Source organism: Gobio gobio (genome assembly GCF_949357685.1).
Source record: "Gobio gobio genome assembly, chromosome: 12".
Taxonomy (NCBI): Eukaryota; Metazoa; Chordata; class Actinopteri; order Cypriniformes; family Gobionidae; genus Gobio; species Gobio gobio.
The window spans coordinates 7437950-7454075 of NC_137105.1; the positions used below are offsets into that span (position 1 = coordinate 7437950).

Below are 16126 nucleotides of genomic sequence, written 5' to 3' on the forward strand. Positions count from 1 at the left end.
CTTTTTTTTCTGGCTATTGTCAGTATTTTCTGATTTCTGGTGTGATAAAAAGAGATATTCAAAATCCCCTCTGTGAAAACATCGAACTCTCTCTGAACAAAATGTGTCCGTTCTGGAAATGTATGCAAATGAGTGCCTTTTTTAATTAGATAATGCATCATTTGCATAATAAAACATAACATTTCAAACGCTTGTAATCGAAATGATTCTTAATCATGCATGCTACTTAAAAAAAAGGGATAATGGACAAAATTATTAAGATTTAGAGTGTAAAGATAAATGTGTTGCATTAGACAAGCAACCCCATGAGGATATTATACAACTGGATATATCAAAAATAAATTTGGAAACATTTTCTTGAATCTGGCACTGAAAGACAAACGCACAGCAGGTTTGATGAACAGAACAGATGCGTTTATTTGAAAACTGCCCTGCTACATACAATGCATTATAAAATACTAATTCAAAAGGACCATTAATGTTGCATTAAAAATAAGGTACAAAATTTCATGCATTCAAAAAGGCAGCGTTTCATTATTGCTTGTATAAATATATAATCTCTAGTTACTATAGTACGTGTACCCTGATTTACTGTGCACTGCTAATGTTTCTCAGAATCAGGCCACGACAACCTGACGACACAAACAAGAGCTGTAGTTTTTTTTTTTATGCAAATGTCGTGTTCTGCAAAATCATTCCCTTTTAGATCAATTGAAAGTGCGTGCAACGACTTCTTCGCTCTGAATATTTTACGGACATGAAATCAACATCGACCCTTTTAATGCGAGGATGCATGTTCATCTGTGACATTAAAGAACTGATGAAACAAATGAACACATCCTGGAAGTGTTGATAGGTCTCCCCCGCAGATTTAGACCGAGACGCGAGATGCTTTGTCCTCACAGGTAGAAATTGCTACCCGAGTTTAAAGGACTAGTTCACTCAGAAAATGTCGCTCCAAACCCGTATGCCTTTCTTTTGTGGAACACAAAGATGAAGAGCTGTCAAATGACTTCAGACGTTTTGGAATATGGCACACGATCTGTAAGGACCTTTATAAGAAATAAAGGTTTGGAACGACACAATGACAGATTTCTATTTTTGAGTGAAATAATCCTTTAAGGCTGTGCATCTGTGGGAAGTCGAAATAAACCATCAACAAAACAACAAAAATATCACCTCCGTCCGGTTTCAACAAAGACTAATAAAACTAAAATCTTGTTAAAGGACCTCGGTGAAGACAGACAGACGTGTTTCTCTCTTTATGAGTGTTTTAGCTCTTCATACCTTGTCCTTCTGCCACTGCTGATATCTCACATCCTCATCATCACAGATTTCACTTCAACTGGGAGCAAATACATGTGCCGTTCACTCCTCATCATCTGAATATTAATACTGTCAGAGATGTTAGAAGCACAAACCCTAAAGCTGGCCAAACAGAACAAAGACGATCTAGTAAATGGCAATGAAATGAAACATTATTAATATTATTCTGTTGTTTATCAATAAAGTACCACTGAATCTGTTCAGCTGTGCCTGCACTGATATGATTTAACAGCTAGCATAAATGACCTACACTAATCATTTTGACTGCCTTTGCTGGAAAGTTCGCTTTCAAATCATAAAGCCACCAGCAGCTCAAGGCTTCCTGAAATGTCATTTCATCTAACGGAAAGATCAGAAGAGATTACTCTCTGCACTACAACAAACTCATGTGAATATGATGCAAACATGCAGGAGTTACGACAGCTGCACTGTGATGAAAGAAGATCAACTAGAATAGAGGAAACTAGTCGATTCTGGTCGAGCATGACTGAAATATGAACTGCATTAAGAAATAAACTAAATACTGCCCTCAAGCTCGCACACAATAACATCTACACATTCAGACGGAGAAATAAATGCCACTGGCGGGGTAAATTCTGTGCATTATTAGAGGAGAACATCATCTGGAGAGACGATCAGATGTCCAATGATATCAGCTGGTTATCTTCTCCGGACACTCTTATGTGGGACACAACACTGAAACAACAGACATGATTGGATGAGTTAGTAAAAGCCTAATATATTACACTAGCATTTAAAAGGTTGGGGTTCAAATACTTGTATTCCTTGAGGATGCATGAAATTGATCCAAAGTGACAGTAAAGACGCTGTTATTTTGAACTTTCTATTCATCAAAGAATCCTGTGGAAATGTATCACAGTATCCACAAAAAAAAGTATTAAACTGTTTTCAACATTTATAATAATCAGAAATGTTTCCTGAGCAGCAAATCCTCATATCAGAATGATTTCTGAAGGATCATGTGACACTGAAGACTGGAGTAATGATGCTGAATATTCAGCTTTGATCACAGGAATAAATTACATTTTACAATTTTACTTGTTAGTTTAAACTGTAATAATATTTCACAATATTACTGTATTTTTGATCAAATAAATGCAGCCTTGGTGAGCAGAATAGACTTCTGGCAGATTCTGAACAGTAGCGTATACTGTATTGTTGTATATTGTATTAATTTCCATAAGAGACAAATAATATTTACGGTCACAGCACAGAATAATAATAATTTGTTACAATTATATAGCGCTTTTCTGGGTACTCAAAGCGCTTTACATGTAAAAGGGGGGAATCTCCTCAGCCACCACCAATGTGTAGCACCACCTGGATGACGTGACGGCAGCCATATTGCCCCAGAACGCCCACCACACACCAGCTGATTGGTGGAGAGGAGACAGAGTGATGAAGCCAATCAGTATATGGGGATGATGAGGAGGCCATGATGGACAGAGGCCAATGGGCAAATTTGGCCAGGATGCCGGGGTTACACCCCTACTCTTTTTCCGAAGGACATCCTGGGATTTTTACTGACCACAGAGAGTCAGGACCTCGGTTTAACGTCTCATCCGAAGGACGGTGCTTGTTACAGTGTAGTGTCCCCATCACTTTACTGGGGTGTTAGGACCCACACAGGCCACAGGGTGAGCGCCCCCTGCTGGCCTCACTAACACCTCTTCCAGCAGAAACCTGGTTTTCCCAGTTGGTCTCCCATCCAGGTGCTGACCAGGCTCAACCCTGCTTAGCTTCAGTGGGGAACCAGTCTTTGGTTACAGGGTGATATGGCTGCCGACAGAGGAGACAACAAACACCACACACATACACATACACATATACACACATACACACATACACACACAACAAAAACATATTCCTCACATATGGGTGTGTTAACTTGGATACAGTCTAGGAAAAAATTATCTGCAGAAGTGAGGAAAATCTGATAAAATCTCCCTTTGTGGATGTCCTCATTTGGAATGAATGACAAATGATATAAATACAATTTTTTGTATTTTTTTCTCTTTAGTCAATATAATTAGTGTTATATGAAATCAACACACCTCTGTCTGCTGATATCTCACACCAGTGCTAAAGGTCAAATGCAGCAAGAGCAAAAATAAAACATAAAACACACACAAGATCAATGAGGTTCAGACTGACAGTGATGGAGATTGAGGAGTGTTTCAGGTGTCTGATACCTTTGAGGATGTAGTCGGTCAGAAGAGCAGGAACCGTGTCACTGTCCTCACGCATGGCATGAAGAACTGCAGAGAAACACCGATACATATTATCAGAACATTTAATACTTTTATATCAATGCATTAAATATTAAAATTAAATATTATATATTACACACATACATATATATCAGGGCTGTCGATGTAATGCATTATGGGAAAAAAATTGAATGACTCAATGGCCCTGTCCCAAATGGCACACTTCAAGTGCACTTTCGTTCTTGTGGACTTACAATGGCCGCAGCGTGCGCATGTCCGTTATGTCCACGAGACCGCAGGGTGGTCCATTTGTCATTTTAGGTCTCAGAAGGGTGTGCACGAGCGGCCCCTTTGAGGTTCATATGCGCCCTCGATGCGCACTTCTGCCGAGCCTGCACTGGTGTGGGTTGCGCTGAGGACTTCTTCCCGTCAGAGCGGCATTACGTCGTGAAAGTGCGGACTCAGAGGAAGACCGTGAGGGTTTAGGGTGCCATTTGGGACAGGGCAGTTTTAGTTTCTTATTTAGATTATATTTAAAGAGCACCTATTATGGCATTTAAAATGTTCCAAATATTGTTTTAGAAGTCCCCAACAACAGTTTTGCATGCATGCAATGACAAAAAAGACTTTAGTTTTCTTATAATATGCATTTATTTTTACCTGTTTTGACAGCGATTCTCAAATGATTCCTTTAGTGATTCACTTTTCAAAACCCCGCCTTTACGTGACGCTAATCTGCGGAGATTAGTCCGATGACCCAGTCAGTTGTTATTGGTATAGTCTGTGCAGATATTTTCGGAAACGGAACGCCCATCAAAGTCTTATATTGACAGTAATTTGTTAATATGTGTCAGGAGTTATGAATATGAAAACCGCGTCAGTACCGTTTGATTGTAATATGAGCCTCAGCTGATTTCATTCATAAAAAAACCTCCTCTATTCTCCTCACGAAGACTCGCGACAAATCAACATCCCTCAGGGCTTTTAGTTCAAAAGTGTGCAGATGAGGAGACATATTGATAGATTCTCATATGTCTGTGTCAAATTTCTAAACAGAGGAGTATTTTTTATTCAATACTTCCTCAAAATGCACAGATGTCTCTTATGTGTTGTTTTCAATTCATCCTGGCAGCCGGAGGGCGCTCTGTGCACATGTAGTCCATATATAGTACAGACAGACGAAGAAGATACCATGTGCCATAATAGAAGTCCATAATAAAAGCTTCCTGAGATTGCGAAACATGCATTTGAAGTAGAGCTGCAACTAACGATTATTTTTTCTGTCGACTAATCTAACGATTATTTTTTCGATTAGTCGACTAATCTAACGATTATTTTTCCAGATTAATCTTATTATTCTTTTTTACTGATTATTGTATTTCAAAGAGGGTAGTGAATTTGTATATTATTTGAAATCAATGAATGATGACAATATTAATTGTATTTCAGGAAGGGTAGTGAACATAGTATGCCATTTTATAATGAAATATATGAACACAAGAAGCTTTTTAAACATAATATATAATGATACTATTCATCATAAAATGTATACAGAGTAGGCCTAATTAGGAAAAGTTGTTTACTATAGTAGTTGAGTATGATTCACTTATTGATTTGTGTCAAAAGTAAACGAAAATGCACTTGTATTTATCTGCAAAAGGTTCACATACTGGAGCTTTCAGCATAGTTGTAATGTTTAACTAGTCGTCTATTTTGAAGATACATGTGCATAAACAACGACTAAAGCTGCCAGAAGTTTTTGCCCAAACTTCAAAGACACATTTAAATGATTAAAGCTAGAGGCATATCTTAACTTTAATGTTACTTTAATCATGCAAACTACCTATATACAGCATGTTATTATGCATATGTGTTTGAGACAGAGGGGAACCAGGTCGCATTAACAGGAGATATATGCAGCCCATAATAAGTACTGGGGTCGGAGAAGAACCCCGGAAAATGTGACCGTCTGTTGCAATACACGCGCCACTGTTCAGCTGCGCGAGAGAACATTGGCAGCAGGGTTGCCAGGTTTACACAACAAAACCCACCCATTCGTTACTCAAAACTAGCCCAAAACAAGCCCAATCGCGTTTCGGGGAGGTTCTCTGGTAAACATCGCGTTCGGGGGGTTAAATATGTGTGTTTTTTTGCTTCAACCCGCGGACATGAGACACAGCCCGCGGCAACAGTGTAGAAGTAGCCCAATTCCGCGGGAAAAAAAGCGGACTTGGCAACACTGACTGGCAGTGTGAAAGCTCCCGCTCTCCACGCGCACAGCTTCTGCTCTGCCACCGCGTGCAGTGTGAAACCGGCGTTACAGAGCGAACAAAGCACAGTTTTATTCGGCTTCTGTTTAAAGTACTCCCACACTTTTGAATGTCGCGGTCTGGCTTTATATGATAAATGATCATTTTCACTATGCCCGGGAGCAGAAGCCGCCATTATTCTAGATCTTCTGTTCCATTCTAGAACGTAAATAATGTGCCGCCGACGCGTCGACGCATTTCACGCACGTCGACGTATTTTCGTAGTCGACGTCATCGACGACGTCGACGCGTCGTTGCAGCCCTAATTTGAAGACTAATAAACACACAATCGCGACGATGTATGGTTTGTCTTCAAGCCACTTAGTCTTCAAATGCTCATCCTTGGGCAGATGAAAAAAGTTTGCTTTTGAGTCGCACTTCAGAACACAGCGTCTCGTCGCCATGATGTTTTCTAGTTTTCACTGGGGTCTTGGAGCGCAATAAGTGGGCGTATCGTATTCAAATAACTTGACAAGTTGACGTCATCTAGTCAGAGAAAAAGCTTCGGTCTTCTAACGATTCTTAAAAATGACTCAGAGTCGACTCTTACTTTTGAAAGAAAATAACTATATATACGGTGCACTGTCATATTTCAAACTTTGCAGGATGTTTTTGTTCACTTAGATCTATGTTACACACTACATGAAAGGTAAATTTCAAAATTCCATGATAGGTGCTCTTTAATAAAATTGATTAAAAAAAACCAACTTAAAGTTTGTGTAATAAATTCTATGTTGAATCAAATAAAATATTTTTTCTGTAAAGCTACTTTTTGTAATGCCTATTTGATGCTTTTATCATTTAACAAAATAATGACTTTAAATTATATTTTGGGGGTGATTTCTCAGCCAAATTTGATGTGCAATTAATTTGTAACGTGCAATTTCTCAGCCCTTTTATTTTATTTATTATTACACTAGGGCTGGGCAAATTAACGTGTTAACGCTGGCGATTAATTCTTTCAGCTTAACGCATTAAAAATATTTAATGCAAATAACGCAGCGTCCGTTTTTATATCCATTTTTGCCTAGCGTTAGATGATGCATCATTTTTTTTAATCGATTCCCAGCACTAATATACACACACACATATATTTAAATTGCACATGTATTCACTCACTCTTGGTCAGGATCTGCAGGTCTTCTACAGACGGTGCTCTGTCATACGGGATCACCGTCGTCAAATACTGAGACAAAAAAAAAGTGGTCAAATGTATATTTTATAGATACAAAAAATTAAAATAATTATTGGACAAACATATGTTTAACATCTGGGAGTCAAACTTTTTTTTATTTTAAACATTCTCTGCACCAATTTCAGAGAAACATCAGTAAATTTCCCCTAAATAAACAAGGTGAAATGTGTAAAAGGAAGCTGCAGTAATATTGATATATGAACACATTATGAAATTAGTTTGGACATTTGACAGGTGTGGGATTCTGTGGATCTTTGACAATGTTCCAGTCCTACAGAAATCTGTGGATTTTGTGTGGGCTTGCTAATGTGTTAGTAATGATCATCCTTACAGTTCCTGGCACATGCGAGCGGTCGGATCTCTGCACTCCTCCTGTGGTCTTTATCTTCCTCTTTTTCTTCAGCAGCTCTCGATGCTCTTTCTGTCGGTTCTGCACGTTGATGAGTGCCGAGATGAACGTGTTCTTCACCTCCTTCTCATAGTCCAGCTCCTCCCTCACTGCCAGCTGATCGATCAGCTCCTCCGAGAAACCACGGATCTGTCGCTCCACCTCCTCAAGACGCTCCAGCAGCTCAGACACACACAGACCACGCAACCCTGAAATAGAGATGCAACGGCTGTTCATAAAAAGTCTGCAGTCATTCAAAAACAGACACAAGCTAATCTCCATTTCTACAGCACCTTTATTTCATAACACCCTCATTTCAACACTCCAGTTCTGTCTGAGATATAAAAGATATGTGAACTTCCAACATAGCAGAGCTCAAAATGTACTTGAACAGTTTCCATTTCAGCAAAATAAACTAGAATATACCAGTTCATACTGCCACAAAAAGTACTATGATAATATATACACAAAGTATGCCAAGTTAAACTTTTGCCTATGGTTTAAAAACACCATTTCAAAAACAACTAGCCTAACTAATATACATTTCAAGCATTATACAAGGCAAGTAAAAACTCAGTAATTAAAAAAGAACAAATAAATACAACTGAACAAGATATGATTGAAATAAACAGTGTTTTAAGATTTTCATGTAGAAACTGTAATCAATACAAAGCTTATTGTGATTACTGGATGTCAGGTGCGGTTCAAATGTTTAAAGGGGTCATGAACTGGATGAGGTCTCGTGGACATAACGGACATGCGCACGCTGCGGCCATTGTAAGTCCACAAGAACGAAAGTGCACTTGAAGTGTGCCATTTGGGACAGGGCCATTGAGTCATTAAATTTTTTTCCCATAATGCATTACATCGACAGCCCTGATATATATATGTATGTGTGTAATATATAATATTTAATTTTAATATTTAATGCATTGATATAAAAGTATTAAATGTTCTGATAATATGTATCGGTGTTTCTCTGCAGTTCTTCATGCCATCCAGTAAATTTTTTTATACTGTTGTCTCAGGTCAACTTATGACGTTTGCGTGGTTTTTACATTCAGAAACATCATAATGAATAAGTAATAGGCTATTTTCTGCCTGGGTTTTGAGGCTCTCAGAGGAAACGCTTGGTTTTGATGGGCGTGCCGCCCTGAAGACTTGGAAGTAAACGCCCATGGCTAGGATTGGATAAGATTTGCATATTTAATGAGCTTCAGCTCCCCGAAAGCGTCTGGGGAAACGCTCACAGGACTCGCAAAATATCTTTGTCAAACAAACACAATGATTCATCTCTCATCCACCCGCGATTGGTTGGAATGTTATTTTTTAATACTTGGCCGGCCTTATCGGTGAATAACCGTGACCCGTACACACACATGCACGCGTACGCGCAAGAAAGGAATGTTATTTTACTATTTAAGATAGCCCGTCGGCAGGCCGGTTATACGTTTTGGTAGCCTGCCTGAAAAACACATAGCCCTGGGACGTTGGGCTTTGCGAGCCCTGGCCCATAACGTTTCAAGTCCGAGTCTGATCACAAATGAACCAATAACACCTCAAATAAAGGATTATTCAGCCTTTGACAGCGTGCTAAGATATGTAATTAGTGTTGGGGAAGCTACTCTGAAACTGTAGTTTGACAAGCTACAAGTTACTTGTAGTTAACTACTCCCCAACACTGTATGTAATCAATAGATATCAAACCATCTGTAACAATGCAATACTAAAACATGTTTTACTCACATAAGTGTGTTGCACCGTTCCTGTCGGATTCAATATAGAAGGCACAGCATTGTGTTTTAATCTCAATTTGTCTGTAAATCTAGTCTCGACCTGTGTCTTGTTTACAATCGATTCCGCGGTGAAATGAAGCGAACAAACGAGCAAGTTTATTGCTCAGTAGCGCGATCCTCTTAGCTCCACGAGTCGGTGGATGGGCTTGAGGCGGCGCTTCTGCATTCTATGACGTCAATCGTCAACATATTCTGAGATCGAGCGTTTTCTGGGCTCTGGTGTCAATAAAAGCTTTTTTTTGACTAACAAGGAAGTTTTCAGCTCCGAAACTTACAGGATCTTCTTATATCACAATGAACTTTTATAAACCAAAGGCTCAAAGGAAAGTTGATTTCTCAATTCATCACCCCTTTAATGTTTTGTTCATGCATCAACAGCGCTGAACAGTCAAAATGCGTCACTGGAGAAGCAATAATTAAACGTCTCTGTTTCGGTCAATGATTAAGGCTCTCAAAACCACTTCAGTCAAAACTGAAAATTTCGGCCGAAAATGATCAGGGGCCCAAATTTTGGTGCATCATTAAAGGAACACTCCACTTTTTTTTGAAAATAGGCTAATTTTCCAACTCCCCTAGAGTTAAACACTTGAGTTTTACCGTCTTCGAATCCATTCAGCCGATCTCCGGGTCTGACGGTAGAACTTTTAGCATAGCTTAGCATCGATCATTGAATCTGATTAGACCGTTAGCATCTCGCTCAAAAATGACCAAAGAGTTTCGATATTTTTCCTATTTAAAACTTGACTCTTCTGTAGTTGCATCGTGTACTAAGTTCTAAGAAAATGAAAAGTTGCGATTTTCTAGGGCGATATGGTTAGGAATTATACTCTCATTCCTGATCGCTTGGGTGTGAACACAGAGGCACGTCGAAAAAAGTCTTGAAAAACGATGACGATAAGAGTGCGCTTGAAAATTGTCCCGGTGTGCACAGGCCTTTAACACATAAAATAATCACACACCCAATCATCTAATGAAGGGTTCCCAACCTAGACCTTGTAAGTTGATTAAAATAGAATTAAAAATTCAAATCATAAAAACGCAAAATGAAAACAAATAATACAAAAATAAAACCCTAACTAAAAATATTAAATATTTTATTTGTTTTCCTGCATGCCCTGTGGCCATTAACCGATATCAGAGATCCATGAACATGCAAATGCAAAGTTAAAATATTGAAATATTAACTTAAAATCTCAGGAGGTATACATAATTTTTTAGGTGAAAAGGGTTCGGCTGACAAAGAAGTTGTGAATACACACATGCATTAACTTACGTTCCTCGCAGCTGCTGCTGGATGTAGAGTGTGTGAGTGTGTGCAACTCATGCGACATCATGGAGAGGTCAAACTGTGATGAACTCCCATGTTCCTCGTCATCTGGAGACTCCTGCATGATCTCTTCAATCTCCTCTATCACCTGATTAACACACACACACACACACACACACACACACACACACACACACACACACACACACACACACACACACACACACACACACACACACACACACACACACACACACACACACACACACACACACACACACACACACACACACACACACACACAGGTTATGGAGATTAGTAAACAGGTTTGACTACATCTGTCATGTCAAGTCACCTCTATTTATATAGCGGTTTATACAATACAGATTGCTTTAAAGCAGCTTCACAATGACAAACAGGAAAATAACAGAATCAATGAAGCAAACTTCATCAGATATGAGGCCAATTCAAATTCTCTCTGAATTTGAAACTGAAACTATTCGAAAGGCTCAATAAACAATGTTTTGCTTCAAATCTACTGCTGTAAATGGGTTTCTATGAGGATCATTGTAAAGGTATAGCAAATATCACATGGAAATTATAATTGCACCCTTTCTAATATAATCTCAATAAGGTTTTGAGTGTGTATACCTGTTCTGCAGTAAACAGCGGCTCCTCGTTCACACAGGAGATGATGATCGTGTGCATGTCCATCTGATCCCGGAGCTCCTCGTCATCAGACACGTCAAGATTACAGACCTCCACCGTCTAAACACACACACACACACACACACACACACACACACACACACACACACACACACACACACACACACACACACACACACACACACACACACACACACACACACACACACACACACACACACACACACACACACACACACAGTCAGTGTGAGCTCTGTCTGCTCTGACTGAAAGGAAAGGTGAATGGATGGACAGATCTCACCTCCTGAGGTCGGAGGTTCAGTGTGGGCAGGTGTAGTGAACGAGTGTGAGAGGTTTTCCAGTCCACTGGCATCACGTTGCCGTAGTTCTCCGTAAGAGCATTCCATATCCTGTGAAATATCAAGAAAACAGAAGAATAAATGCGACAGACAGTATCTACAACCGCTCATCATAAGGTTCACATATGCAGGTTACTGCTTTCTAAAACGTATGAAATGATAGTAAGAAAAAATATACATATCTTTTTAATGGAATGAGTTTATTGAACCTTTAGACAAATTATAAAAGGGTTTTCATATGCGTTTTATATCATATTTGATACATCAGAGTTTTATGGCTCATATAGTGAGAATATGGAGCTCACACATCTACATTTTGTTCAGACTGAACTGAGCAAAAATGAGCAATTTGGCGTAATGTTATTTTTATGCCCAAAAAGTAAGACACAATTCTGACAGCTTGTAATGTAAATAAGGGACCTTTATAATAATATAGCAGACTATTTGCTTAAAATGCATGTAAATATCCAAATAATATGTCTTAGTAAGATGGTATTTAAATGCTTATTTGTTGATCAAAGCTCTGTAGTTTTTATTGTGGGGGAAAACACATAAAGCAACACAATGATGATTAAGAGATGAACAAATAAACGTTCATAAAAAGCCTAATGTTTCATATTTGATGCTCACATTTGATGTGATTTTCATAAAATAAAAAATAATTTCTGAATTTTTCCAAATAAAATGATGCATGGATAATCAAGTAAACATAAGCTGCTTCAGTCTAGTTAGTGTTGTTCATCTTAGAACATGTAACTTATATATTGTTACTAATGTTTACTTTATTTAAAAAAAAAAACTGTAAGATTCAACTTTTTTAAATTGTGACAGATCCTACCTTTACAAAAAAGGTACGACTCGAACAAAATTGGTACTTCGAGGTATTTTCAAGAATATCATGGTAACGTTACTAAGTTACCATGGTAAAAAAACCGGTTAACTTACTTTATTTTTGTGTAAATAAAGAATCACAGCCAGTAACCTCAAACCTGACCACTAATTCTCCTCAACATGGAGTTAAGTAAATAAAACGACAGCGAGTATATTTATATAAACTAATTATATATTACATATTTCACGTTTATAACACTATTTTGAGTGTATTTTTGTCACTCACTCGTCATCGCGCAACAGCTCGGGCTCACTCACGGCGCGCACAGAGACGCTCGTGCACGCGCTGCTGGAGTGAGGGAAGCTCGCGCTCAGCGCCTCGTCGAAGGATGCGAAGCTTTGGATCTGCGGTGAATTCTCCGGTGCCGCGGTCCAGCTGGTGGTCGGATCGGCCGCTTTGAATTCGTTAAAATCCTCCCAGTCTTCATCGAGCGGAGCGACCGGGGCCGCCATGACTGTGGCGGACGACGGGACACAGAGTACGCGCGCGCGCACTCTAGCGCTAAACGACGGAGGGGCGGGGCGACGGTGCCACGCAAACACGCGTAATCAAAGCAGCTTTTTTGATATTTTATTTTTTGTAGAATATATTTTTTATAATAGTTGAAAATACACCAACGTAGAAACCTAATCAAATCTTTAAAAAAAAAATAATAATAACTACAGTTAATAAAATAATGTTTCTTAATGGTGATAATGTAAAAAAAAAAAAAGTTTTCTTGAAGTAGTCTACATTATAGTACCATTGTATATGGATGGGATTACCATCTGATAATATTACTATACCATGGAACCACCACAGTATTTTTCGTAGTGGTCTACGTAACCAAATATCCCGTAAAGGTTTTTTCTTGATGACCCATGCAGTTCAATGTGAAATGCTTCATTATGTTTCAAAACCCTGAATGCTTTATTGAAAATATGCATACATAACATTTCCTACACAACAATACAAAACAGTACAATCACTTTTGAAATAACACATTTAATGCAAATGGATGCCCTTCGTACAGGAGCAGTTATGACGAAAACCTCTCACACACCTGATTCACAGTCAAACATGAGAGCAACACACCTGCAGTTAGCTGGAAAAGAGAGACCCTCTTGCATATGGTTAGTACTGTAGAGAACACAAGCCCCGCCGTACAAGAGTAACAATACACTTAATACACAATACAACCCCCATCATCATCATCATCAAATGCATTAATAGTATGTCTACTGCTGTAATGAGCAGGCTTGTTTTTAGTTCTTTAAAACAATGAGGAAAAGCCAGAGAAAGTGTTCTCAGATCAGCTAAATCAACAGCAAAGATGCGTCACAGTGCACAAGCATCAGCCTGGTCCAAGCAGCAACCAATTATTGTTGAGATTTTATTCGATTTTTATTTGCTTATGGCACAAAATGGTCCTCAAGTAAACAGGCAAAATTCAATGAAAACCAAAACAGGCAGATGTTTCTGGGCAATTCAAAGAGATTTCAATGAAGCCGTTCTATATCAAAATCCATTTTACAAATCTTTAATAACTGAAATAATCATTGGATCAAACTCATCCATGAATTGCTCTCAAACAATTGCTTTTATAACGAATTTCAAGCTAAGATTCATAAAGTTGGCGAGGGTGAACCCTTAAAAATCTTACTATAATAAAGTGTTTGATGCAAGTTTAGAAAATATTGTGAAATAATCTGGATATCCATTTGAACTTCCACCTGCGAGGCAAAGGCCGGAGCGTATAGCACCATCTTATGACTGCGGAAAGCACATGATTAATGTAGTAATATATATTTTTAAATGGAAAGAATGCTAATAATGCTTAAATAAAAGCTTAAAAAAAGAGGAGACAATGTATCTGGTTATAGTTTAATATAATGATACAGAGATAAAGTCAACCAAAAAAAAAAAAAAAAAAAAAAAATATTGGTAAACCAAAAAAGTAACAAAAACTTCCATAAAAACAGGCAGAAAAGCATTTCTTTTCAAACATTTAATATCAGTCCATAGCAAATATTTATTTCTCTCCAAAAAGGGGGACTCAAATGCTCGATATTTGGTGTAAACAGTTCAGATCGTGTGGATTTAATTCGTCTAACATACAGGCAGAGCTTTCGTGTGGATGAAATGGTTGTGGATATGTAGTGCGGTCGGAGACGGTTTATTTTAATGCTGGTATGGCTGCTGCAAGAAACATTATATCGGGGCTCTCAGCTCAAATGTTGCTGCATAGGTCATTTATACGCCACAAACTCCTCATCGGGAGCCGAATATCTGATTGACAGTTTGAGTGTCACAGTATCTGTTTTCTGTTTAAAGCTGTCGGCGCGTTTTCACGCACGTTCTGTGTAAGAAGAACGGCCGTTTCGCTCTCAAAGTCACGTTTCCGTTCAATTTTTTCCGAACTAATATGACAAAAGTCTCTCTCCTGAACGCCACCTCTAAGGTAAGTGGTGAAAACAAGGAACTTTGCTAATAGCTTTCTTTAAAAAACAAAAAAAAACAAAGATACAAAATGGTTCTCAAGTTTTTGTTCCACAGATGAAGGTCTCTGGGGCTTCGATCAGATTCTGTTAAAATGATTAATACAGCTAAACAGGGGACACACTCACGCTGGTGTGAAAACAGTGCCACATGCGAACTTACACCAACTTCAGGCACATTTGAACACTCACACACACTGTGCTACAGGAGGGAGGCCGAAGCAGAACTTGAGTCGAACACTCGGAGATCAGAACGTGACCTCTGACCCCTGCTGATGCGTGACGTGGGCCCGGTGGAAACAAATGGATTTGTGTTCTGAAAGATTAAAAAAAAAAAACTACAGCACTCCATCATCAACACTAAAGCCCAAGCTGATCAACTGCTAAAGGAACAAAAGAGATTTGCTAGGACTAGTATTTCTTTTAAAAAAAAGTGTTTTGTCCTTCGCTGCTGGAGGATTGAGAGCGAGAGAAAAACATTGAGTGTGAGTTTATACACCCGGCCGAACATTGGTCGCCCACCTCGACGCTCGAGCCTGATGGGGATTTGGGGGGGCGGGGGTGGGGGATCTTGTCTTCAGGCCTAATGTAGGGGTTATAATGTGGAAACGGGAATCCCGTGGAGGGAAAGAGATCAGATCCGTCGTTATGGAAGCGGGTCCCTATGGAGGCAGGTCAGCGTCAGGGGTCTCTGCTGCCTCCGGGCTCCTGAAAGCGAGGCTCTGAATCTCTTTCGCGTTTGCACTCTTGTGTGTGTCGTTGTGGAGGAGGGCAATGCTGTAATCGGGTTTTTCTCTGTTGGACTTCGCATATTTCTTGTGATAAGAAGCCGTCTGTTCCAGGGCTGCCATCAACTGTCCATACTGCTGCAACTCTCTGAGAAAATGAGAGATCGACATGTGATTGTAAGACTTTTACTCATTAAATTGATCATGTGACAGTACAGACAATTATAAATGACAAAATATTTTTGGTTTCAAATAAATGCTGTTCTTTCGAACTTTCAATTCATCAAAAATATTAAAGTGCTCCGATTATGCCATTTTAAAGTTTCCTAATTTAGTTCTGGAGGTGCTTTACATGCATCAAAGGTCAAAAAACTGCTTCATTTTCTCATAATATACACTCACCTAAAGGATTATTAGGAACACCTGTTCAATTTCTCATTAATGCAATTATCTAATCAACCAATCACATGGCAGTTGCTTCAATGCATT

The 16126-nt window shown here is 38.9% G+C and overlaps 2 protein-coding genes across 3 annotated transcripts in view; both read right to left on the bottom strand.

The window, feature by feature from the left end:
- Positions 1-395: 395 nt before the first annotated feature.
- fez2b (fasciculation and elongation protein zeta 2b) lies at positions 396-12936 on the bottom strand. Of its 2 annotated transcripts, XM_079831898.1 has the most exons (9): positions 12658-12936; positions 11483-11591; positions 11164-11280; positions 10519-10660; positions 7393-7658; positions 6986-7052; positions 3540-3605; positions 3402-3429; positions 396-2022 (listed from the first exon to the last, which is right to left on the bottom strand). In XM_079831898.1, exons 1-8 carry the CDS (start codon positions 12882-12884, stop codon positions 3419-3421), a joined length of 1005 nt encoding a protein of 334 aa, XP_079688024.1. In that variant the 5' UTR covers positions 12885-12936; the 3' UTR covers positions 396-2022; positions 3402-3418. The 2 variants fall into 2 exon arrangements, with proteins under 2 accessions (XP_079688024.1, XP_079688023.1); XM_079831897.1 differs by lacking the exon at positions 3402-3429.
- Positions 12937-13318: 382 nt separating this feature from the next.
- Positions 13319-16126, bottom strand: part of wdr26b (WD repeat domain 26b) — a 30278-nt gene continuing 27470 nt past the window's right edge. Inside the window, exon 14 of the mRNA XM_079832054.1 lies at positions 13319-15785. Within this exon, the coding sequence (XP_079688180.1) occupies positions 15760-15785 (26 nt within the window). The 3' untranslated portion in view covers positions 13319-15759. The remainder of the gene's footprint in view (positions 15786-16126) is intronic.